The following is a 24,912-nucleotide window of genomic DNA, read 5'->3' on the forward strand; positions in this document are numbered from 1 at the left end:
AGGTTCTGGAATTACGTGATGGTGATTTCTAAGGCCTTATGCTTCTGAAGAGACCAAGAAAACAACTCACTGAACGTTAAGGCCCTGAAGACTAACACATAAATATAATATATAACTACGTATCTTTTTATTACTCCTGTTTTGCTTTATATTTAAACGATGTCATGATTCTTTGAGACCTGACTTCTGGAAGCTCAGAGCTTACTCATTTATGAAAGTAAAGTGCTGCTGGTCTTTGCCCTGCCCATGAAGCAAGAGGTCACCTCTACACTGGGATGTAGCACATGCTCTGTTTCAATCCTTGTTACAAGCAGTGTGGCTCAACTGATATGTACCAGCTGTTGAACTGGACCTTTGCTGATGCTTGGTGCCTCTGCTAGGTTTCTGTCAAGGGTAAAATGCTTGCATTAAAGAACCAGAAAATGGGCTCATATCAAGTAAAATTTCTTAAAGCTGGTAATTTCCAGTAAGTGTTGGGGATATTTGGGAGACTATAAAGGAAATAATTTGAAGAATGGTTGCAAAACAGGCCAGTATGCAGATGTAGGAGGGAGTCTGAGGTCTGTCACAAGGAACGTTATCCTGGCTGTGAGGCTCAATATGGTGATGTCTCCTGGCAACTGGTCCCTCCAGCTCCCCAGAGAACCTCCGCCTGTGACAGCCCAGCACTACTCCTTGCTGTCTGTGGAAAACACACACCACTATTCCTGCCTACTAGCCACCAGCAAACACGTCTGCAGCAATCCACTGTGTGAATGCCCTGCCATTTCATATTCCTACATAATCCCTCTGACAACTAAATCTATTAAAAATTCATTTTCATCCAGGCAAATCAGACTCCTTGAAATCAATTGAGCTTTGTTCTCTGAAGGCAGCTTGTGCTGGTGCACATGTAATCAAATCCTGAGGTGCCTTGCATGCATTTTTACAAGTACTGAGATAGACTTCATGTTTCAATTATTCTTTTTGATGTGCGTTTTTGAAGGAAATTAGAATGTTATGCTCAAATAAACTAACAGGTTTAGATCTTTAGGAAGGAGCTCCAAGTGAGCAGAGTTCCTCCCTTTTCCCAGCCAGTCCCAACTATACAAGTACATATAAATATCTCTCCTTGCTATGCAGCATAAAAATAGGTAAGGAGGTGACCTATGAACCCATTCTAAAATGCACCTCTGTCCATTCGCCTGTTGTTTTCCAACAGCTGGCTCTCAGCAGCAGTAGTTTATGTAGGCATTTTGAATTGCTCTTCAGAAGTCTTCAGGGACACCTAAGTCAATCCACTGATTAAGTAAATGGATTTTGGAAGTATATAAACTAGCTGAATATACCCTACGATTAATGAAAACCTACTCTAATTCTGCCTGAAAAGGAAACAGAAGAGCACGGTGTTGGGCAAACATGATCAGTGGCGTTCATACCAGTAGATGGCTTCCCGCATACACTGCACTGAGGGAATCAAAAGGCATCAAGCGTGCAGGCTCCTTTTTGCTCGGTGTTTTCAGCATAATATTAGCATCTTTACATTGGCAATGCCTGTTTTTTCTTCTCAAGCTGGCTCTCAAAACCAAAGTGAAATAGTGAAAGCACATGAGATTCACTTCCCAGCTGATCAACAGAGATAGCCATAGATAGCCATGGATTTGCACAAGGCCTGAAAGATCTAATGATGTTTCATGCACCAAGCCTGCCTGTTTCCAGCAAGTCTTGTTCAGAGGAACTGTACCCTCTGCATCATTCCCGAGCCTTTGCAACAGCAGTGGGGGTGCTAATAGCAGCAACAGAGTCGTGATTCATTTATCTCTCCTTTTTGCTTGTACTAATAAGATGATAGTCAGCTTATTTACAGGCAGTCTAGTTTCCATTAGACATTCGGGATCAAAGTAGCTACTAGATACTTGCCAAAACCACTGAGCTCAACTTGAAGATTCTTTAACAGCTCTGTCTGGGCCACCATTTTTTTTGTTTGCATGTTTATATAGCAGTGAATCATACTGAGAAGAATCAATACCAGAAATATCTTTGTTTGCACGCATTTCCTGTTTATGGCCTTCTTTTTACCACCAGAAATGCTAGAAATATTTTATGCAGAGGCAAACCAGAAGGTTAATATTATGTTGTGAATTTCACAGATGTGAAGATAAAAAAATTGTGGCTTTTATTTTTTAATGTCCTAAGGATGTATGCAGAGAGACACGCAAGAGAGATAAATAGTCATGTTTACAACTGGAAAACTGTTTTGAGTGTGTGTGCCTGTGCACTTTACAAATATATACTCTGATTTAGGTATCAACATATAATGGTGAATCTGCTCTCAGGATTTCTTGCATCATAATTCCAGGATAACATTCAGCTGTTTAAAATAAATAATCTTGCTAGAATTCGCTCAGAAATATTGGACCAGATTCATCCCAGGTGTAGTTTAACTGACTTAGGTCTAAAACAGAGCTCAGTGTTACATTTGGGAGAGTCATTACTGCTGCATGCACTAATGTCAAAACAAGACTGTTTTACATTATCTTGTCCCTAGAGAAAACTTTGCTGAACTCACGATAGTCCTGTTTGCTTCACCCTGTAGCATATTTATGCATGGCCACCTGTACTTCCATCTACAGTAACACTGCCTTTCCCTTTCCCTGATGAAACTAAGAGATGTTCCGATACTAAATGTGACTGTTCCTTTACATAAGGCTTCGTGTACCAATGTTTCCTGTTAGTGGCACACTACAAAGCACTGTTCTTGTCACCGTGCTGTATTAAAATGGTGATTCATGGTTAAATCAGTCCAATGAAGAGCGTTGGGTTTGATTTATCTGATTTTTAAGTGTGTCAGAGATTGGGCTGGCAGCTGAGGGTAGACTGAGGTCTTTAATCAATCCAAAAGTGAGGTAAAACGTACTTGGCAGATATACAGACAGGTCAGCTTTCCTTTGTCTTGCTTGGGAGGTGGAACTATGAAGGCTGAGAAAATTCTTCATGCTTCACAGCATGGTCCATTTCTAATCCTTCTAGTAATGTCTCTGAGCTTTCAGTGGAGATATGGGCAGTTGGCCATCAGAAATTGGACTGAGGACACTTGCAGGCTGCTGGGCAACCATTGTATAGAATAACATCAGGTTGCTATCAGACAGTGTTGTACTTGACCCAATGCCTTTGCCATGAAGCACATAATCTTCCTTTTCTGTCCCTTATCAAAAGGATATAATTGCCTGGCAGCACCCACAGTTGGTATGATGACAATTCTGGCATAACTAGCAAAATTAAGTTAATTTTTCTGAATGTAATGGGCTTTGATATTGAAGAAATGATTCATGTCTAAGATCAAAAAGAAACATCTTCTGAAGCAAACAGTGTTCCATTTCCCTCCAGGGCCTTAGATTTCTGCCATGATAGGCAAAAACATTCCCTTTGGTTTCTCTGAACCTGGAATTTTATTTTTTATTTTGTGAGGCAGTGACTTGGTGAGGATTCAAGTGAAATCTTAATCGATTCTGAGACTGGTATTACACAAGGTACTGCTGGGATATATTGCGGGTCCCTTACCATTTTCTGTTTATGAATAACGTACCCCAAGGTGCTAATTAGCTAGAAGAATTGCATATACACAGAGTACTGTTTTGTTCCTCCATAAAAATACATTTGTGGTTGAGGTAAATTTAACTGCTTGCCTTAATTGTGAGCATACTGGATTTCTGAAATCAGCAAGCTAATAGCAAAAATTTTTGAGACTGGTATTTTTCATCTAAAAACTAATTACAAATATTTGATTAATTCTTAACACCCATCCTCATTAATGATTTGTTAGATGCAATAAACCCATTGAAATATTTTTATTTATTTTCCACAAAGTCTGGCCACATATTGCTTGTACTCAATACAATCTGTCTTTGGTGGTTTGTACCTCTGTTCTATGATTGTAATCAGCTATCTTCTTGGCCTATGTTCTGCGTAGGCTGGAAGAAATTCTTTTGTGTGTCTTACTTTGAGATACAGATACGATTTGTGCCATGCCAAGTGTTTCTTTTCTGACTTGAGTTCAAGGATGCATGAACAAGGAACATGAGGCAAAGCATGCCTGGCTGTAATCTATTGCTTCTGAGAGTAGGCAATGCAAATGCCACTGATCTTAAATTTTCTTTGGGGCATTTTATTTTTCTCAGAGGAAGAAGATTCACATCAGACTTCTTAGATGGATGAAGTCTTGAGGATACTTGTGGGTACTAAATAATAATGATACATCAGTTTTAAATTGAACACTATGCTTTAGAAGTGGCTGCAGTAGGAGGAATCAGCATGATCTCCATGGGTTTATGTAACAAAAATGAACACCAATTACAGTGCATTTTTTCCACTGGGACTTAGCCCATCATTTTGTCTAATTATGGTATGAATCCCACAATGGAGAAAACCCTTCTTCTGTAAAGAACTAATTCCCTCTAGAAATGCTAAAAATCTTAAAGAACTCTAATTATAATACATTTCTCAATAGATAAAGAGAGCCAGAGAAAGCCTGCGTCAGCCACTTACCACAGAAAAAAAAAAACAGAAAAAGATGAAGGACTACCCTGCGACACAAAGAGGGAATGTGAAGTAGTTTGTATAAGCTCCTCTCATCCTTCACCTAGGCTTTTACTAAATATAATGACTGATCTATGCCTAAAAGCCTTACTATCAGTTGAGAGTTGATAGATTTATTGACATATACTCAAGGAATAATGTTGGACTAGAGAAACTTGGGAAGAAAATGGCTGAAAACAAGTTCTACAATACTCCTAAGAAGTTCTGAGACACTCCAAACTAGCATGGGTACCCAGACTACTCAGGTATGCAGTTAGCTTTGTGTTTTGTAGTTTCTGTCACCAGGCATGTTATACCATGAAATGGGTTGCCTGTGAGCAAAAAGGGAAAAACCTCTGATTTCCTCACTCCCAATCCTATTCTTCAGACCAGGTTCCAACGTCAATTTGATTGGATTTCTGCAAACCTGAGATAGTTCATTAGGCTGCAAAGCTTTACTGAGGGTTGTTCAAGACTGCTGAATGGTAAAAAAGCCATCAGAGAGAAGAGCCTGCAAGGCTTTTTCAGCACTACAGAGCATGGTTGTAGATGAGAATGACAAAGAATAGGCTACAGTCACTTGGGGATGAGATAACCACACATACACATAACTAGGCATTAGTTATTTTGCCTGATTATGAGTTTTAAACCTGCAGTATTAAATAAAGAGGTGGTATTTAATATTGAAATTGCCTAAAACATGCCTTCCCCAGCTGTCTGGTGAAATTGAGTTCAAACTCTTATTTTCATTCAATGGAATGGTCTCACATACTTCATAACACTGAATGAAAGATCTTTCAGAGTCACTTACAAGAAAGAATAAACAGCCTTCCCAAAAGGAGGACTGCATGTTGCATTTATTTACAGATTGATCTACAAAAAAACCAAAACCAAATGATGATTACTGCTGAGAGATGATATCTTGGGAAGTGAAAACCTGGTATAGCTGGATCTGATCACCCGAGAGACAGACAACAGCTCTCACTGCTTCCTGGCCATGGAGACGTTTGTTTGTTGTGTTAGTCTTTCCTTGAAAGAAACAATTGAGAGAATTTATACACCCACAAAGACAAAATCTCCAGAAAACAGACAAAACCTGGCAACTCACAGGTCTTCCTGCCTCAATAATGCTGAAGTTGAACTATGTGATAACAGTCCAGGGAAAGCTGGTTGGCTTCTCCTCATTTTACCTTTAAATTACATTCAAAGAGAATGTAAATTTAAGAATGTGAAGATTTTATTTAGATAATTTCTTGCTATCAGTTTCCTGTGTTCTTTCTTAAGTGGTTGACACAGTGATATGGAACAGTAAATGGAAGGAGAAGCACATGGAGCATGCACAGAGACAAACTGGGTACAGCTCAGCTGCATTTGGTGTACCTGACCTCAATGCAAGGAACTGCTTGTTGAAAGAGACTTTTTCAAAGCACGTTTTACTTATAAAAAAATAGTCTCATAGTCTGTCTGCATTCCAAAATCTTTGGCTGGCAGTGCAGCATTGACTCTTTCGTTTGGTTTGGCTATTGCTGGTTTCTCAGAGTCCATTTCCTGCTGTGAGAGAGGTAACATTGCTCTAAAGTAAGAAACAAGAAATTACTATCCTCTGCAATCACACTATCCATTCCCATCTGATCTGAGTCTGTTTCATCCCTGTAGAGGAGACATACAAAAGTTTGTGCAGTTAATTGTGGTGAATGATATGTCAATTGTTGTTAAAATCCAAGCACTGGACCAAAAGATCAGCTCTACCAGTAAGGGAGCAGTTGATTCTGCCAATGTCTTTGCCTCTGAGACTGACACTTACAGCACCATCTGATTTCTTTGAGAAGGTAATGGTTCTGTAAGTGATGCTAGTATAGCATAAGCTTCTTATGATTAAATGGGTTACTGACATTGTCATTGCACATGACAGTTCTAGCACATAGACAACACCTTTCTTTCAATCTAAGTTCCTTAGAAGCAACAACATCGTATTTTAATGCCATTTTGCCATCGTGAGCTATTGTGATTTTAGCTTGACATGAAGCTCAAGTGCTGTATGGTACCCACTGCTGATGGAGTTGGTAATCCCTTCTGACAATTGCTGTATTCCATACAAGATTAGTCCCCTACTTCATTGACCTCTTTGACCAGCCTTTTAGAAAGGAAGCACATTAGAGCTTGTCATCCAGTAGCCCGAATTCCAACTTAGTGAGCCTTTTCTTGGAACTGTTCGATTTATGGTGAGCTGTTATTTGTTAGTACAGAAAACAAAACTTTAATAATCACTTCTTGTTAAGGTGTTGAGTTTTGAGCTTTATTAATTGAATTGGTTCCTGCTTCATTTCCTCTCTCCCATAAGATATTTACTGTTGGGGGCAAGTATCTACCCATTTTGAAGTTCAAAACTAAGCTCTGAGAAAGCTCTGATGTGGTCCTCCTATAGGTCTTGCTTTTCTTTACCTTTTTGTCTGATGTGCAACTGGTCTCCAGATTTGTCTTTTTACTTTATATGAACATCCCTAGCACTCTGCTGTGATTCATTCCAGTGATTTACTGTGTGGCTCTTCTGCCTGTTCTTGGATTCAGAGCTGGATCATGAGTAGAACATACTCATCGTAGGAGAAAGCTACAGTTACACATCTACCCCCAACAGACCTTCCTTTGCCTTGCCTGCCTGTTGTATGGATTACTGTTCTCCGTGTCATGGATACTTGTGTGCCTGCATAAACTGGACACTCTGACCTAAAGTTTTAATTATAAGTATCTTACTCTGTCCCCTGTTCTTGAGGTGTGAGTAATTCCTGTGATCTCAGGTTTCCTCAGCAGGAGAAAAAAAGAGGCAATGATGCTGAACTAATCTGTATTCGTAAAATGTAAAGGCATTTTCGAGCCTTTAAGTGGCAGGAGTGATACTGAATTTAAAGGTGTTGTCTACAAGCATTATGTCTGAACTGTGACTTGCTCATGGATATGGAAGGTAGCTTTTCAGAGAAGGGCCTTCAAGATGGCATCTGTTCCATTCCACTACCTCAAAGCACGATAAACTCTTCCTAATCTCTGTTATTGCTGTTGTCCAGCGTGAGCACTGAAGACACTGAATTTTCACTAAAGCAGTATCCATTTGGAGGTGTTTTAAGAATTCTAAGCCGGGCAAAATTCATTGGAAAAACAGAAGTAGAACAAAATCTTACCCAGGCTAAGTATATACTCAGTCTGTCAGCATATCTTTCCCAAATTGCTTTGCAGCAAGTTATTATTCAGCCTCATGCCAGCTAAGCTGGTGCTGAGCAGTCTGACTGTGGAGGTAAGCAGGCCAGTGGGCCAGTGGTGTGTCTGGTAGTGAACTGATGGATAGTTATAAGCAAAAGTCAAACAAAGGAAAAGCAGCCTCAGCATTCTGATCCCAGTGGTTTCTTTCTTCCCGAGTAGCTTGCAGAGGTGCAAATGGAGAATGTTGCCACGCTGTAGTTATCTGTCAGCTGTCCCTTTCAGTGTTGGTTACACTCTATACCAATAAACAGCTTTGAAATTCAGCACAACATTAGCCAAAACCAAGTACATTCAGAATGCTCCTCCTTTTCCTCTCTCTGTTTTGTTGGATGCATTCAACAACAGCGAGTCACATTTCTTCCCCACTAGGTGCCAACATGAACTAAATGCAAACTGGTGTGGGTGGGGTTATCACCTGGACTCCACATCCTGACAGAGTCAGTGCCAAAAGGGCTGTTCAGAGCTTTTCCAAGCTGTGGAAGCATGAAAAATTTGTGAACAGCAAACCCACATCAGTTTGATTCTGTTGTGACAAGCTGTAAGATTTGCCAGTGAGTGTATTGCAACAACCTCACACTGGCCCAGATGTGAGCTTCCTGGGGCATTATGTGCTCGTCATGCCACAACTATTTGGACAGGTTTCTAGTAACCTAAAGATTATGGAGTAATGATATAAAAAGTGCTACACATTAACTGCTATGAACATGAATTAGTTTGAATTAGGATTGCTAAGGCATAAGGAGTAAAGGGGAAATCTTCCCTGTAAATTTTGCTTCAGCAGGTAGCATCCAGGGTTGCGTCTTTCAAGCTAATAATACAGGCTTACATAGCCTTAAAAAATCCACCCTCAGCTGCTCTGTGCACCACAGCACTGGAAACACCTATTTCTGAGTTCTGGGCCAAAGACAGGATTCTGATATGGAAGATGTTTAAGGGGCATGGGAAGAATAGTAGGAGGGTGCTGGAGGGTGCCAAAGCCAGTGAAACATTCAAATCCAGCTCATGGGTTTGTGTTGTCCTGTGAAGAGTGCCCCAATTCAGCACCTGCTTGCCCACACAGTTCGACAGGTAGCCCAAGCCCAGTTTGCTTCTGAATCTCCCCTGCATTGTAAGGAAGAGCTTGTCTGCCTCATGTTTGGTCACATGTGTGGGGTACATAGAAGTATCCCAGGTAGGTGCTACTTGCTCCTCCAGTGTTGCTGGTAGGTATGTGTTTTTCATAAAACCACATGAATAAACATCAGCCAGTAGCTATTGTGGTGCAAGTGTTTCAGGACTTGAAGAGGAACTAGCTTCAGGATGACAGCCCGGATTAAATAAGATAAATTTCTTGCTTGCAGAAGAGAACAGATTTCAAGTATCAAAGAATGTTGCTGAGCTCTCATTTGACTTGCAGGTGCCTGTTGTTGTATCTTAATCGATTGCTATTAAATGGGACTGTAAGAGTAGGACTATGACCATGAAAACAGAATTAATGCAGAGAGAATCAGTTTAGGAAGTCTGTGGCTATTAGCTTGATCAAATTATACTTTGAAAATGGGTTAATAAATCTAGAGGAGTAGGAAGGGAGGGGAAGGTCTTCTGAATTATTCATTATTTGTTTCCAGTTGACAAGTTTACATAGACATGAAATTCAGGTGGGAGTATAGGGAGTGGGTTATTTATTAATTACATATGAATTGGACAGACCTTTCCCTCTTGTATCCAGATCTGCTTTCACAACTCAGCATTGCCTACAGCGGGACAACTTCTTTTTGCTTTCAGCTGAAAGCTGAAAATCCTAGAGTACCTCTGAAAAATCCAATCCATCAAAATTCAAATTCAGTTTAGGATTATTTTTCACACATAACATCAACTGTCCTAGATGATACTTTAACTGTTCTCTCTTATGAAAGGACCGAGGAAGAAATTTTCATATACTGCATTCTAGAGAGTAAGTGTGCAAAGAACCAACTTAGCATTGTGATTTTTCAGGCTTTGTTGTGATAGCTATCTGTGCCCACAGAACGAACATCAAGAATTGAAGACTGCTCTTATTCATGCTGGAATTTCACAACCTTCTGTAAAAGCCTGAGGATGGTGAAGATCTCAGAGGGCTTTATGGGATTAGGCTTTTGGTAGACAGAATGTATAACATGCAGTTCCTTTTTGTGAACAAATGTGAAATCTGTGTCAGGAACTGTAACTGAAAACAGTATCTTCCCCAATGCGCAAGGATGTAGTCTTAAATCTTCTCCTGTAACTTTAGCATTTGTTTATAGAATTATGTATTTGGATGCTTTTTACTTAACAGTCTGTGTAGTCTTTATTAAGCCCACTGCACCTGTCAAGCAGACATCACCATCTCTAGGTTTATTTTTCTATCAAAATGGCAACAACTAAATTGACAGATCATGTACCAATAAAATACTGTTTGGGATTTTTCCCCTTTTCAGATATATCTGCATCTGAATTTTTAGTCACGCATGTCATTGTAAGACTGCAGATTTTTTGCAGGGCACATGAATAAACAAGACTTTGAACAAACTTTCTGTCCATACCAGAATTAAGCTGAAGTATAGACACACCACAAAGATCTATCTTCTTTGAAAAAAAATACAATCATTCCACAATTTCGCCTAACTTGCTACCTAATCTGTAGCAAATAGCTGGCTTGTAGCATTTACTTCAGCAGAGCCTAAGTAGCAGGAGGAATTGTCTGTATCTTTCCTGATCTGCTAACCTGCTTTAAAGTTACAGCTGTCTATCTGCACTAGGATGTTACTTCTGAAGTAGTTACCACATTAGTGACTAGGGTAAGGACCTATTTCTTTTCCTAGTGAAGACAAGGCATACATGCAAATTTTCATTAATGCTGACAGTTAAATGGATGTGTGACTTCACATAATTTTGGGGTTTCAACATTTTTTATTTCTTTTTCAAGTAAAATCAAAAAGGGTCCTTTGGGGAGCTCAAGGTTGATCCTCTGCTCAGTTATGCTGTTTGCAAAATTATGTTCTTCTCGTTAGCCCTGTGAGGATATGAAAATATATGTTTATGTTTATATATTCTGACACAGAGAAGCAACATTTTCTACATATCAACCCTTTCTGCTCAGTACTTAAGGGTTTGTTAATGCAGAAGATTCGTGGACATGGATGGAAATCACGTGGGTGAGATTACTCAAGCATAAATCCTGTAGAATATATATGGTTTGGGGAGTTACACCATGCTCAGTTCCTGAGACCTCCTGGACTAAATACCCTCGGAGATTTGGTAGCGATGGTGGTTTTCTGATGACTGTAGGCTTACTCTGACCTCACAGTTCCACCCACAAGGAACAGCAATGCATAGTTGTTTTGCTGCTCCTTCAGAACAACAGGTGGCTGTCTTCCCCCGCAGGTAGGGAATGGAGGAGGTGATGAATTTTCTAAATAACCATATTTGTTTCCAATGTCTAAGATGGGAGTAAAGATGGGAGCAAACTGTCTTGGTTCAAATAATACTTACAGAGGCTGGTAGGGGGTCTTCTTACACAGATGCCCCCTGAGGCGAACAATAAATTTGAAATGAGTGGCACCACTTGAGCCTATTTCTGCATGTAGGCTGGTCTCTCAGATCTACACATGGGAATAGTACAGAGCAGTCAATGACTCACCATTGCTAGTAGTATGTCTCTTTATTTTTGTAAAAAAAACCCCAATTTTCTGTAGCAGATGGACAAGTGGGAAGGAAACAGACTGCTGGAGGGGAAGGGTATGGATGTGACACCTGCAGTTCTCCAAGATTCAGCAAATCCATGCAAAAGTTCCAATAACCACTCCTCATAGCCAAAGAATGCCCAAGTCCACTAAAGCCCACGCAGCAAACACAGGTCAACACATCCTAACAGTCTCTTTTCTCAGAGACATCAGGTCTTGGACATTACAAATGAGAATGAAAAGGGGGGAAAGGCATTCTTTTATTTCTCATTGGGAAAGGCTTTAAAATTTGCTGGCATTGTACAGACAAATGAGGCACTCTAAGCGTATCTGGGACTGTAGATGTATCAAGTAGGACAGATACTTGTGTGACGTGACGCTTTAGAAAGGAAAACTTGTCATTTTTGTGTTAGAAGATAGGGCTGTCTTCCTTAGCAGTATTATATAGAAATACACAGTCTGCCCAAAGATATAATGTGATATAACATAATGATATATAAAGTGATTGCTCTTTTATTTACAGTATATTTACTGAATTAAGTTTTAAAGGGTTGTGAGACTCTTCTGAATTAACATTCTTTAGTATGACGGAAAGAAATGCAGTCTTGACACTTACTTCTGGGGGGCTTTTCAGCTGAGATCAGAGCAATCAGAATTTGGGACCCAACCCAGATTCTGATACTGTCATTTTCCATTAGTAGGCCTGATATTTTATGTCAATATTTGAATCTGTCCTGCAGCTTCTTGGAAATAAGGCTTTTCCACAGATAGTTGTGCTGAAAGGCTAATGTGGTTTAGCTGCTGATTTAGTATGTTAGAACATTTATGGTCTAAGTAAATTGTGGCTTTCAAATGGCACATCAAGAAAATTGAGAGGCTGTACAGGGCAAGCGAGGTGTTGAGCCTGGGCTAGTCTGTATCATGATGACTGAGTGAATGACACATACCAAGCCAACTTGATCTGCATAGATTTTGTTAAATTTAAATGTCACTAACTCAGTAGCCATCTCTCTTAGTTGGATTAATGTCCAAATCATAACACAGAATTTGGGCTCTTGTGCAGTACTGAAAGTAGCACTCCTTGAGGAGCCAATCTTTAGATGGGCTGTGAAGCCAACTATCCTGCATGGTGATACCTGTGTGTTGTCCCCACAGCAGAAAGCTTGAGGGCAACCTGCCTCCTGCCTTCTTTTCCAGGTAAACACAGCCAAGCATGGCATGGGGAGATATTACTGAGAGTGTATTGTTTGCTGTATTCTCTTACACAGTCACCATGCTATTTCACAGATTAAACCTGCTTATGTGGGGGTTAATGGAGTATAAAAGGTGCTATTCAATATAAGGAAGCAATTTTTAAATAGTTTTGCACTAAACACATCAGTGAGAAAAACACTAGTCCTGTCTATGGACCAACTGTATCCAGTATGGACATTACTTGTCATTCTGGTCTCCCCACACACATAATCCACTGTAAAAGCCATATTTCTAGTCCAAACAGCTCACCCATATGCAGACCTTCAAAGGTAAATAAAAAACCTGTTGTACACAAAGCATTTGAGAAACAGTTCCTTGTTACTGTCACAAGTCTATGGAGTCAATGTCTTCTCTAATTTTAGCACTGTTTTTGTGGGGGGAGTTTATACTTTCCAAGCCCTTGGAGAGAGTAGAATTGGCAAGTAAGTGTACATAAATGTGGAAAGCACCAGGGGATTTTATCGCTAAGCTAGAATTAGACTGTAGCAAAGAAGATAAACTGGGTAAAATTCATGTCCTTTAGAGATGTAGCTAAGCAATCTTGCTCAAGGTTTTTCTGTAAGAGGCAGTGGCTCTCCCAGAAGGGATATGCCGTATTTGATTCTATCTTTCCCGTCCACAGAAGCAAAGTCTATCTCTGCACATCATTCATAGGTAAGAGGATTGGGTCAGATTGTTGTTTCATAAATTTAAATAAACATTTTTTTTCCTCGCTGTTCCAAATGATCCACCAGGCTATTTTAATCCAGTCCTATCTTTTAATGCTCAGTGACTTTACTTTCCATCTGCATGTTCCCTACTAGTCTATGTCCAAAGCTGTTCACACTATTCATTATTGCAGTGCCAGGCCCTGGCATTTCTTCAACTTTCTTTGGAGCAAAACAAATGAAAAAGCTTTGGAAGAACTGGTCTGTCTTTTGAGAAAGAAAACCCAACACGGATATGAAAGGAAATGTTATTATGAATTTGAGTCTGTTAGGAGAACAATGTCCATTTGACCCACAAACTTTACACTGCATTTTAATTACTGAGTGATATGGGGAAGGCTGAAATGCATGAACATGTTTGTATTCAGCTCAGTTAATGTAATGGAGAACAAAGAAAGAGAGGTAGAGTGTCTTTTAACATTTTTTCTCTCCTGTTGCTCATTTCCTGCTGATGCTTTCTTTTTATTTTAAAGTTTTGTTAAATTTTATCTTTATTTTCTTTTGTCTTTTAAAAGTTCTGTCTCTTTCTGATATCTGGAATGCAACTATTCACTGTATGGTTTTTAACGTCAGAAACCAATAGTTCCAGCAGGTGATGAAACATTGTATACTTCTGAAACTCCCTTGTGTAAATCTGCTGTTCAAGTGGAAAAAAAGCAGTTTAAGCTTTTCCTTCTTGAATGGGAGAAATGCCTGAGAATTTCCAAACCACTGATAATTTCTGTATGTGCCCCGTGGGCTCTTCCTGCTTATGCCACTTAGCTTTGTTGATTCACCTCTTTCCACAAGCAAGGAATTTAAGGGCAGAGAGATAGGTCAGCAAATACAGGCTCCAGGACACATTCTGGTATGCGTCTCTTTGGGTTTTTGGCTGTCATTATTGTGGCTTTTACCATTTTCTGCAAGGGCTTTTAGAGCCATATGAGTCTTTCCTGACAGCAGTAGGTTTCTGTAATGTAAATTTTATTGAGGGTGTTGCACATATGTTGCCTGTAGTGTCAACAGCCACTAGGTCCCAGCCAGTCAGTCTGAGTTGTGTGCCACTCTCCAGATGCTCTGGGCTGCTGTTGATGGTTGTGCAATAAGTTGTAGGGCTCAAGAGGCAGGCATTCTTTCCACCACCATTTTGCTGAACAAAACATATTTCACAAGCACAGAGCCCTCTCTGCTTTGGGGTCTCTAAGTGGTAGGAATCCTGCTGTGCATTTCCACATCTGTGAACTGTTGGACGTTCTCAGTGCTTTCTGGAGACGTGGTGATTGGGGAAATAACATGCTTCAGGCGCAAAAGCATGGAGAAAAGCAGTATGAGAAGGATAGCCAGAAGTGTTAGGAACAATCCCACATACACATAGAGGCTGGAATATTTATCTGCTGTTGTGTCTACTTCTGTAGCCAGAGTTGGAAAGTGGATGCGGCCAGTCAGGTTTCCGCGGAATTTGAAATAAATCTCAGTCATTGCTTTTTGTCAGCTTTGGTCCATTTTCCCTATTTACCTTCAAATTTCCTGTCTTCCCTTACCAGACTCACAAGGGAGGTCAAGAGAGGAAACTTAGTACAGATGGCACGATGGCTTCAGCAAGAAATGCTCCATCCTCTTGGTCTCAAGACTGCTGGTTCACACAGTTAAGCAGACTGCATGAGACAGGCCTTTGCAAATCATTTTGCAAGTTGCTATTAAAATGACAACAAGCATCAGACTTGTGTTTTACACTGCCATCTGGCTTTTATTTTGTCCTGAAAATGCTTTGGTCCTTCTTTTGGTAGGTCACCTCCTTTGGTAGGGGAAAAACTTTGGTCCTTCTCTCAAATTGAGCTGCAAAGGATTGCACAGCTTTGGTCTTTGCAAGTGTTTTCCAAACAAACCGAGTCAGCTTCCTGCCAGCTTCTCCCACAGCAGGTGGTTTATCCTTGTATGAGGTGGGGAAGGTTGTTTTCTGCTTTGCCAGACTGCTGGGGGATCTCTCCTCTCCTCTCCTCTCCTAATCCAGGGCTATTGATACTTGCTTAAAGAGTATGGAGTTTTGAGTTTCTCATTAGGAACAGTCAAAAAGTCAGCTTTCTAAAAGGAAAAAAAAAGAGAGCCTATATGTGGTATCTTTAGAACAAATAGATAAGAAAACCCTTGTCATGCTCCTGTGAGACACCTTGAAATCAGGAGAAGCACTGAGTATTTAACTTTAGAGAAAGACCATGCAGATCTGATTGTTAAGGTCTCCTCTGGTAACACTCACTACTTATTTATGGGTAAGAGAAGACCCCACGGTCTGTGGAATTAGATGTCACAGAGGAAGGGAAGATATGAATCCAGCCAGTGTCTTCCACCATGTGTCTCTCACTTACTGTTTATCAGGACCCTCTGTTTCTGAGGCAGGATGCACCTGGCAGGCATCCAGAGCCCTACCTGTCCCACTGGGACAACTCTGCCGCAGGATATGACACTTCACTCACCTCCTGGGAGCAGAACTTACTAGAAATGGGGGGAGTCTTAATGTTTTAGCATTTTCAATTCCTCCAGCTGGAAACAGAAAACATAAATGCTGAAATTTCACTGTAAGTGGTACATCCAAAAGCATCATGTTCTGCTTTGGTAAGACCAGAATTTTGCTTTTAGCTGAAGCAAAAATTATAGCACTGAAACAAAGTGATGCAGTAATTTATAATGTTCACTACATATACACCTACATGAGATGTAGATAGAGTAATATTAATATAGTAATATACTGTAGTAGTCAGATCAAAATGAAACATTAGGTCAAAATGATAAAAGCTCTGATGCTTTTAGATAAAGATTTCACCTAAAAGATGTAATGCTGCAAAACGTTTTTACTTTCATGGGCCTTCAGTTTGTAAAATAAAGCTGGTTTATTGACAATGTTTGGTTGCGTTCTCCCCATATACCAATGGGAACACCTTGCTGTTCTTCAGAGAGAGGTGGTTGAAATCTGGAGGCCTGAGTCATCAAGGAGCTGATATTCAGGCTTTCATTACAAGCAAGACAGACTTACTTTGGCTCACGTGATGGGGAAACATCTGATGTGCTGAGTTTTTGCAGAAGGGACGCTGGGGATTGTCTACACTTTACCTCCCAGCTCCTGCAATACCTTCTTCAGTGTCAAAGCGTTTGAGATAACAGCGATCCAGTTTAGGGAATATTGGGTCAGAGCCTGCTTAGTAATAGGCTGGCTAAGCTGGGCCAAATTGCTGACTGAAAAAATTGTCTGGGGATTTGACTTCTGCAGTCCCTGTGTGGGTAGTGGAGTGGATTCTGTGCTGTGCTTTGTGTAGGAGGGTGTGGGCAAGCACGGTAGAAATTGGGCTGCTCAGTATTTTTCCAGGGGCTGACCCAACCCCTTGGAGCCAGTTATGCTGGCAGCAGGTTTGGTGCTGATGCAGAAGCATGGGACATAAAAGTGAAGGTTGTGTTGCAGCCAGGCACTTTTGCTCTCAATTATAGGGCAGTAACTGTTGATTTTCACACTTTGAACCTATAAATGGAAATGCTTCCCCCATGAAGAATATTCTTATGTTACACAGCAGGTGGGAAATAGAGGGTGTGGAGGTTACTGGCCATATTAAACCTCTGTTTTTTCAATATGATTTCTCTGTTGATAATGAAATGCAATCAGTCTGGAATCTGACACCTGTGTGAGTTTAAGTACAGAGCAATGTCTGCCCATCTCATCTGCTACCTTACTGAGAGCAAAAGCCAGAGCTAGTTTCTCTTCTGAAGGAGCAGAGAGCCTAATGGCTTTACATACTTCATAAAATTAGACTGCAGAATGCTGAGGACATTAGTCTGAAGTTCAATAATTAACTACAAACCAAGATGTTGAATTAACAAAGCTCAGCTGGGCATTTATTGATAAAAGGAGCAGATTAATAGTAAAAAGTATTAGCTATGGGGAGTTGGCACAGCTTGCTTTTTTTTTTTCTTAGTCTCAACTATAGAATTGTCAGGAGCAATCAACTATTCAGACCATTGAAAGCTGTGAAATTAACTACATCTTTTCCAGAAATGAGCCAGAATTCAGTAGCTCCAGGCAACCCCAAAGATTTTTGCTTTTTAATCTACCAATTATCTCACTGAGCACATCTTTTTGGATATTAGTAGATTCAGCTTTGCACACTCCCCTTTAAGGAATAGAAGCGTGAAGACCGTAGAGACCAAGGTCATGTGAAAATAAGTGGTATGCAAAGATTCTGAAAAAACTATGTATAAAGCAGGTCAGCACTGTAACTTTGTATGACTCAGATTACAGGAGGCAAAACCTCACTCATTACTCTCAGAAGCCCTCAAGTCCATGGACAGAGATACTAAGTAGTTGTTATAGAGCAGAGCAGCTTTAACTATAGCCCACATTCCCTGTGATCTAAGTTGTTGATCAAGGCTTGGTCATTCTTCTCTGGCTGGTCAATACTCCCATTTCTGAGAGGTGCCAAGCACCATTAGCGTTCACTGATGCTCAGTAGGTACAGATTGATTCCAAGCAGACACTTTTTTTTTTATCAGTTTGTGGTTGTTATTAAGCAAGGATTAAAAAAAAAAGCCAAACCAACATATTTCATTTAATAAAAATCAGTAATGAAAACAGAAGCCTCATACAAAACAACAGAAAGGTTTCTTCTCAGCTGCAGCTATCAGGGTTTGGGGAACTTCAGGTTGCAGAGGTTTTATGAAGCCTGCATGGCCCTACTCTGCACCTTTGTAGGTCACAGAGGAGCAGAGAGAAAAAAAGATTTTCCCCAAAACAGTGCAGACAGACCATACAAATTGATCTTACAACTGCAGTAAATGTCTTGTCTTGCCTTGCCTACTCACTTCCTTTTACTCCCATACTCGGTTTAAGTGCCACTTGCCAGCAAGGCATCTCCGAAAGTGCAAGCAACTTTTCTGAGTTCTCTTTTGCTTTTCCACCCAATACTCTACTACAAAGAGGTAAGTGGGACAAAACAGAACAATTACTTGTGTAGCTTCTCCAAGGCTGTTAATTTAAACTGCACCGAACTGGCTGGCAAGCTCAGGAAGGTTTGGTTTTGAACACAGACAGTACCAGGTATATTCTGTCTAGGTGACCTCTAGAGAACAAAATCAACATTGAAGAAATGCAAACAAAGCATTAAAGTATCAATTCTGTCCATGGCTTGCATTTTTTCCAGGGAGGATCTGAGGGAGAGGAAAGGGAGGATGACTCTTCTTTCAGTGGCGGATGGTATTTTTTGTTCTCATGGTGAAGTGCAAGATAGTATGTCAGTGTCTCAGCTGTGGTAGTGCATATGAAGAGAATGGAATAAAGCATAGTTACCTTTCAGAGCAGGCAGGGGTTGTTGGGACTAGGCACTAGAGCAGCTGGTTCAGACCATGAGCTTGCTGGTGATTTATCTAGGAACATCTCCTCCCAGGTAGTGAGATTTGTGCAGAGAAGATGTGCTGTCTTGCTGGAGTCAGGATATTGTCTTTTCAGCAACAGACATGCCAAGTGCACTTTTTCTTCTCCTCTGCTCTTGAATTCACATGGTTCGCTGGCAGGGATGGCTCTTACTGCCGGTCCCGAGATGTCAACTGACAGCCTAACTGAACAGCATCACTGCTGATGTCCTTCCTTCGCAGGCAATAGGAGAAGGGGGCAAGGAGCCTTCTCTTCATGAGTTTCACTGCTTGGATGGAAACAGCCAGTCCCCTCCCTCAGCGGCGGTTTGAGCGAGAGGATCGTAGTGCTCCTCGCTGCTGCGTCTAGGCAGCAGGCAAGGAGGGAAGGGAGGGAGGCTGTGAGCTCAGCTCACAGCAAAGTTTGTGCAAGGTTCGTCTTAACCCTTTCGTGCTTGCAAGTGGTAAACAAGACTGAGCTGCCTGCTAATTGTGGAGTAAGACGTGAGCCAGGAGGACAGGTATCAGTTTCTGTCTCTAATTTTCAGGAAGGTGCAAAGGTTTTTTGGTTTGTGCCTCTTGGGAAGGGTTACCTGGTGAGGGTTCCCAGCTGGATTGCTGTCTGGAGCCATGGACAAGTGTCACTTTTCAGCAGAGACCCTCAGGATAGTCCCCAAGTGTTGCTCTTTGGCATTGGAGCTTTTGATTATTTTTGTCCCTGTGCTTACTGTTCGGTGGTTTGGGAAGGGCTGTGTGGCTCGTTTAGTTTACAGGTTCTCTCTCCCCTGAGTAGTTTGAAACTCTCCATGAATAAGCATAACCCCAACATTGCAGTGTTGTGGGCAAAAATTATTTTCACCAGTTTATGAATGTGTGAAGCACAGATCTACCTACAAGGTGCCACAGAAATGAGGCAGAAGGAGCCAGGGTTGGGGTGAGAACCCAGACAATCCCAATCCCTCTGATTACCACACCTTTTGACTTGCACTTCTTAGCTCCCCTTGGCTGACAAAGTAAGGTGATCCTGTTCCAGTTATGACACAAATTAGGGTAAACCGTATCAATGAATCACTATAATTTTAGTTGTGTGCATGTTTCAGAAGGGTGACGGGGAACAAGATTTCCTTTGCTTTACGCAGGGTGGCTCAGTCTTTTGGGGACAGATATCAGTCAGCAAGCCCCAAGGTTTCACCAGCAGTGGAGCACAGCTGGAGGTGACCAGCACATAGACAGAGTAGCTGCAGTTTGCAGCTCTGAGCACTGACCTGTGTACAGCTGCATGCAGCTGTATTTCACATGTTCGTGTCCTTTGTGCCCCAGCAGGTGGGTTGGCTGGAGGTACCTCATGGGGTGAACCTGACCCACAGGCCCACACTGACCACTTGGCTTGTGGTAGTTCCCAGTGCCTACAGGTTGTCTTTCATGGCCTGTGTTTGGGGCACTGGGAGCAAGGTTCCCCTCTGAAAAGTGGGTCCCACACAGGGGTTTGGGAAAGCGGAGTTCATTCTCTCTCTGCAGCTTTCTGTGTGACAAAACATAGACATTTAATCTCAAAACTGTCTCCTCAGAATGGAACTGTCTCCTCTCCTCTCTGGTCCCCCATGGCCGCAGCCTGAGCAGAGGGGCCAAAGGGTAATGAAACCCAGAGCTGCACCATTCTTTCATCCTCCTGGCATGGACGGCTGTATTATAAATCCATCTTTCTAAGGGCTTTTCAATCTCTGGAACTCACAAGCACAGTGTATTATTGCAATGCAGCAATATTTAGATAAATAAAACATAGTACCTGGAAAAAATACAATTCCTCCATGCTTCTGTGACGGGATGAACTCTCTGAAAACCAAGACTTGTAAGGCAGCTTTAATTGCTGATTTTATTTCACATTTCCTTTGTTGTAATATCATGTGCAATGCCCAGTATTGCAGTCTATGCCACAATTTCCCTGCTAGGCACAAGGAATGAAAGTACAACAATAAATCAGAAAGAAGACTATGTGTATTTTTCCCTGGAATCTGAACAATTACTGCTTTACCAACAAACTACCTGACAGCACCTCCAAACCCTGGGCACATGACCTCTTATTTAAGAAGAAATAAGTGAGAGCTCTGTTTAACCAGGAATTATGTTCCTGGTTGAGTTATGAGACCCAGAAGAGACAGGCAGACGTGTTGAAATCCTGCAACCCTGCTTTCTATATAATGCTAATGAGCAGTGCTGAAATGAAAGGCTCTCTCTCCATGTCCATGCAATCCAGCTTCTCTGCTCAGCTTTTTTTCCCTTTGTTGATTTTGCAGTAAATTATCTCTCCCTTTTGTAGGACCAAACTGCTATTTGCTGGATGGGTACACTTAGATTTCTTGTTTCCTTTGTAGCAGGGTATAATAAAGACAGATGAATTTTAGATAATGTCACAATTTATACCAGCTGAGGCTGATGAATGCTTGACTGAATGATTGCTGAATTCCTGAATTGTTGAGAAGGCTTTCTCTCTATGTAAATTTTTGGGAAAATCAATGACAAATTTGTGCTACATAAAATGAAGGTGTACAAATTCCCTTGGAAATACACAGAGATATGAACCCAGTGAAAATAATTTTTCAAGCAGCCATTAAGAATCTGGGGGCAAAAGACCAGGGAGCTCATTAAGTTCTTTCCTTTGCATTATTTGACGTTTGTCTCAAGCTTTGTATCAGGTCATTTTACACATCTTTCTCATAATGGTCCCACACCAGTCTTAGAGTGAAATTTGAATTCAACAGAGAGCAAATAAGATCTCTGAATGATTGTTAGTGAGTATAATCTGTACATTCTTATAGGGATTCTTCTGTTATCCAAATTCATGAATCCTATGAACATGGTAAATACATACTTTGGGTCTTTAAAAATTGCTTTCAGTGCAGCTGCAGCGAATGGAGAAAGAGCTGTGCACTCCTCTCCCCCATGTCCCTTTCATAGCAGGCACAGCCCAAAACGGTTTATTCAAGCCCTCAGCTGAAAGCTAAAGCCTTTCCATCATTTGGGGCTGTTTGTGTGTGGGAGGGCCAGGGCCAAGCAGAGGTGTCTTTTGCTAATGTAGATGCTGTAGAGTGAACTCAGGAAAGAGCAACAACTTGGTAGGTGCCTGTGCACATGTCAAAGATGACAGAGAAAACAGAAAGAGTGGCTGAGTTTTCAGTATTAAGGGCAGAAAGTGTGTTAAATTAGAGCAGATTTTAAAGTCAGAGCTGTTACGTCTGAAGTACATTCTGTGTTTGGACATATTTTCCACCTGTTGTTTAGAGGTTACATTTAATACCAACTCACCATTTCTCCATTACTGTCCTTCCCTTTCCTCCTGTTAAAACAATTTCTCTCCTTCGCCTATGTGGTTAATCCCTGCCTGGATGAGAGTTTGGCTGACTGAGCTGTTGTGCTGAGCTGAGGCAGCTTGGCTTGCCTGGAGTTTCACTAGCTTTCAGAGGGCTTAGGGGGAGTTCACCCACTTCTCCCCTGAGAGCACTGCTAGAAACCTGCACCAGATGGCTTAGTAATCAGCTCAGCACTGTGAACTTCTAGTTGTATTCATCACTTATGGCAATAGTAACCATACTTAGCACTTCTGTATTTTCAAGACACTTCACAGTTACACAGTCCCTCTGTGAGGTACAGACAGCATTGAAGAGGACTGCCAAGCATCCGAATTTTAACAGCTTTTGTGGCTGTTACAGGCTTTATAGCTGTGCAGTGTAGCTACCTATGGGACACCTCCTTGAAGAGGTGCCCAGCCCCTCTCTAGCCTTAGAGGCCACAAGGTCCAACTCCTAAGGTGCCCAGCTGATATTAGACATGTTACATGGAAAAAGATCTGTCCTTTACCTTTCCTGCCTTCCCCACCCCTGCCCCAGCCATCCACAGAGGTGCTAGGAGGCCCCTTGCTGCCTTGGGGAGAGTTAGATAATTGGAACTGCCTGAGGTGGTTGCCTGCGGAATTGTTCTTCCAAAGATCAGGATGGTTCCTAGTCTCCACCTAGAACTTACTAGTGCTGTGAACAAGAGGGTAAGTCACTATGGAAAAGATGCTGAAGCAAGTGACAGCACTTAGTGCTGTTTGCCTTGGCAGAGTGGAATCTGTTGTAAATATGGGTTTGGTTTTTTTTGGAACCGAGTGGCAGATGATCTATACCACAAACAGGCTTGTGGAACACATAAAAAGTCATGTTTCAGTAGGTTTTGAGTCAGGAGTCTCTAGTGAATGTTTGGACATTCAAATATTTATTGCTCATTCAGATTTGTGTGAAATAGGTCTAGCTGGCACCAGCTTTAAGGGAGAAATACTACAATCCATGGGATGGCAACCCTGAAAGCAAAGAAACTTGCCTGGAGCTTGCTTCTTGCTTAGGCCACTAAGGGTCCCAAGAAAATGTACTGACTTCTCTCTGTCTCATTTCTTTTTCATGAAAAGGGAAAAATTACTAGTACCTCACCCCCTGTAAATAATCTGTCAATACTAAGTGCGACACAAATGCATGTGGTCATGTGCCCACTGCTCCAACAGAGCCAAGTGCCTTTCCCTCTCTGCATTCCTACACAATCTTGTTTTGTCCAGTACAGTGTGTCTGAAAACGCTCATGTGTTTGAACTGAAAGAGTTTTGTTGCTTTGAAAGGCTTTGGGCTGTTTTGACAATTTGGCTTTGTTTTGAACTTCCTTCATCAAAAATATTGCAATGCTTCAGTTTATTTATAGAAACTTATTCTCCCACAGATTAACTGAAGAAATTCAGCCTAGTCTGATGTTGCTGCTAACTTTAGGAACATTTCTAATTTGATTTACTGTTGTCAGTGAAGGGCTACATTGTCCTGCACAGAATTCTGTCTGAAAGAGTCATAAGCTTCAATTTCTTGAGTAAGTTTGTGAAGAAGGCATTGCAGATCTCCAAAAGGCTGTTAACACCACTCACAGAAGAGACTTCCAGTGCTCTAGGTAAGTCAATGAGAGCTAGCTCAGGTAGGGCCAGCTGGCAGTGAGCAGGGTCGTATGGAAAACGCTTGGAGCAAGGCATATCTAAAAAGCAGGTTCCACCTGGATCCAAACTGAAAGTATGTCAGCCACCCTCCATCAAGGTCCCACACAGGTCCTTGTGGGCCTCGGCAAAAATTAGTTGAACAATGAGTCAGGGATAGAACTCAAAACAGATCCTGTGTTCTCCAGCCCATGGTCTGGAATATTATTATTTCCTCTGAAGTAGGGCAGTTCTTGCAGCAGTGCCTATTTTTAGGGAGTTCAGCACAATTTCTAAACTCAAGAGCTTCAGGTAAGTCTGGACAAGCTTTCAAATGTGCTGATCATCTGGTTTTGGCTAGCCAGTTGCTAAGATACAACCTGAGACGTTATTGCATGAAAGTGAGCCAGTCAGTTTTAGTCACTTAAAATGGGTGCTTGTTTTTTTTAACACTCACAGTCAAGCTTGTCTTACGGCCCATCCGCACTGCTTACTAGATGAGCTTAACATGACTCATGACAATGCACAATAAATACTAACAACTGGGCCTTATTTTAGCAACAAGATAGCAGACTGGCTTCCAGGAGACTAGGTTGTTTCTCTGTGTGATGGACAAATAATCCATGTGGACAGTGCAGCATTTGTTGGGAATTGGGTCACTCATGGAATTTTCTTCTTCCTGTCTGCACAGCAGGGATAGTGCCCCACGGGAGACTTGGCATGGACCTTAGTATCAAAACCAACACCTGAAGTGTGTCTATGCATGAAACATGCATGTTTTATGCTTTGGTACTCTGCTTTTTTCTGAAACTGGACTTTCTTGATGGAGCCTGAAAATCTACTTGTTCATTTTTTATTCCCACCTCATTTCCCCACCACCTGGCTCCATGCTCTGGCTGTGGACAGCATTGCCTTCAGTGTTACTTAATATTGGGCCATGGGCAAATGGGTGAGTCACCCTCGAGCCACGGGTTATGCTGTGGCCACAAAGCTCATCTCAGCCCACCCAGAGCTGTGCCTGTCTGTGTGCAAAGAGCCCTTTGACTCCTGTGGGCTTCACACAGATTTCTGCCTGCAGGAACAGCTTGTAGGGCTAAGGCTTAGATGTGATTCCCTGA

At 41.4% G+C, this 24,912-nt stretch overlaps 2 protein-coding genes across 5 annotated transcripts in view; one reads left to right on the plus strand and one right to left on the minus strand.

The window, feature by feature from the left end:
• The window catches only part of DCX (doublecortin), a 145,602-nt gene that overhangs the window by 6,627 nt on the left and 114,063 nt on the right, over window positions 1-24,912 (plus strand). The window lies entirely within an intron of this gene.
• SERTM2 (serine rich and transmembrane domain containing 2) lies at window positions 11,446-19,144 on the minus strand. Its single transcript, XM_069810942.1, has 2 exons — window positions 18,753-19,144; window positions 11,446-15,508 (listed from the first exon to the last, which is right to left on the minus strand). Exon 2 carries the CDS (start codon window positions 14,903-14,905, stop codon window positions 14,627-14,629), a length of 279 nt encoding a protein of 92 aa, XP_069667043.1. The 5' UTR covers window positions 14,906-15,508; window positions 18,753-19,144; the 3' UTR covers window positions 11,446-14,626.

Source organism: Haliaeetus albicilla, chromosome 23, assembly GCF_947461875.1.
Source record: "Haliaeetus albicilla chromosome 23, bHalAlb1.1, whole genome shotgun sequence".
NCBI lineage: Eukaryota > Metazoa > Chordata > Aves > Accipitriformes > Accipitridae > Haliaeetus > Haliaeetus albicilla.

What these genes read in the sequence shown, in the direction of transcription:
- SERTM2 (XM_069810942.1), bottom strand. Translation starts at nt 14,905, where the DNA reads ATGACTGAGATTTATTTCAAATTCCGCGGAAACCTGACTGGCCGCATC.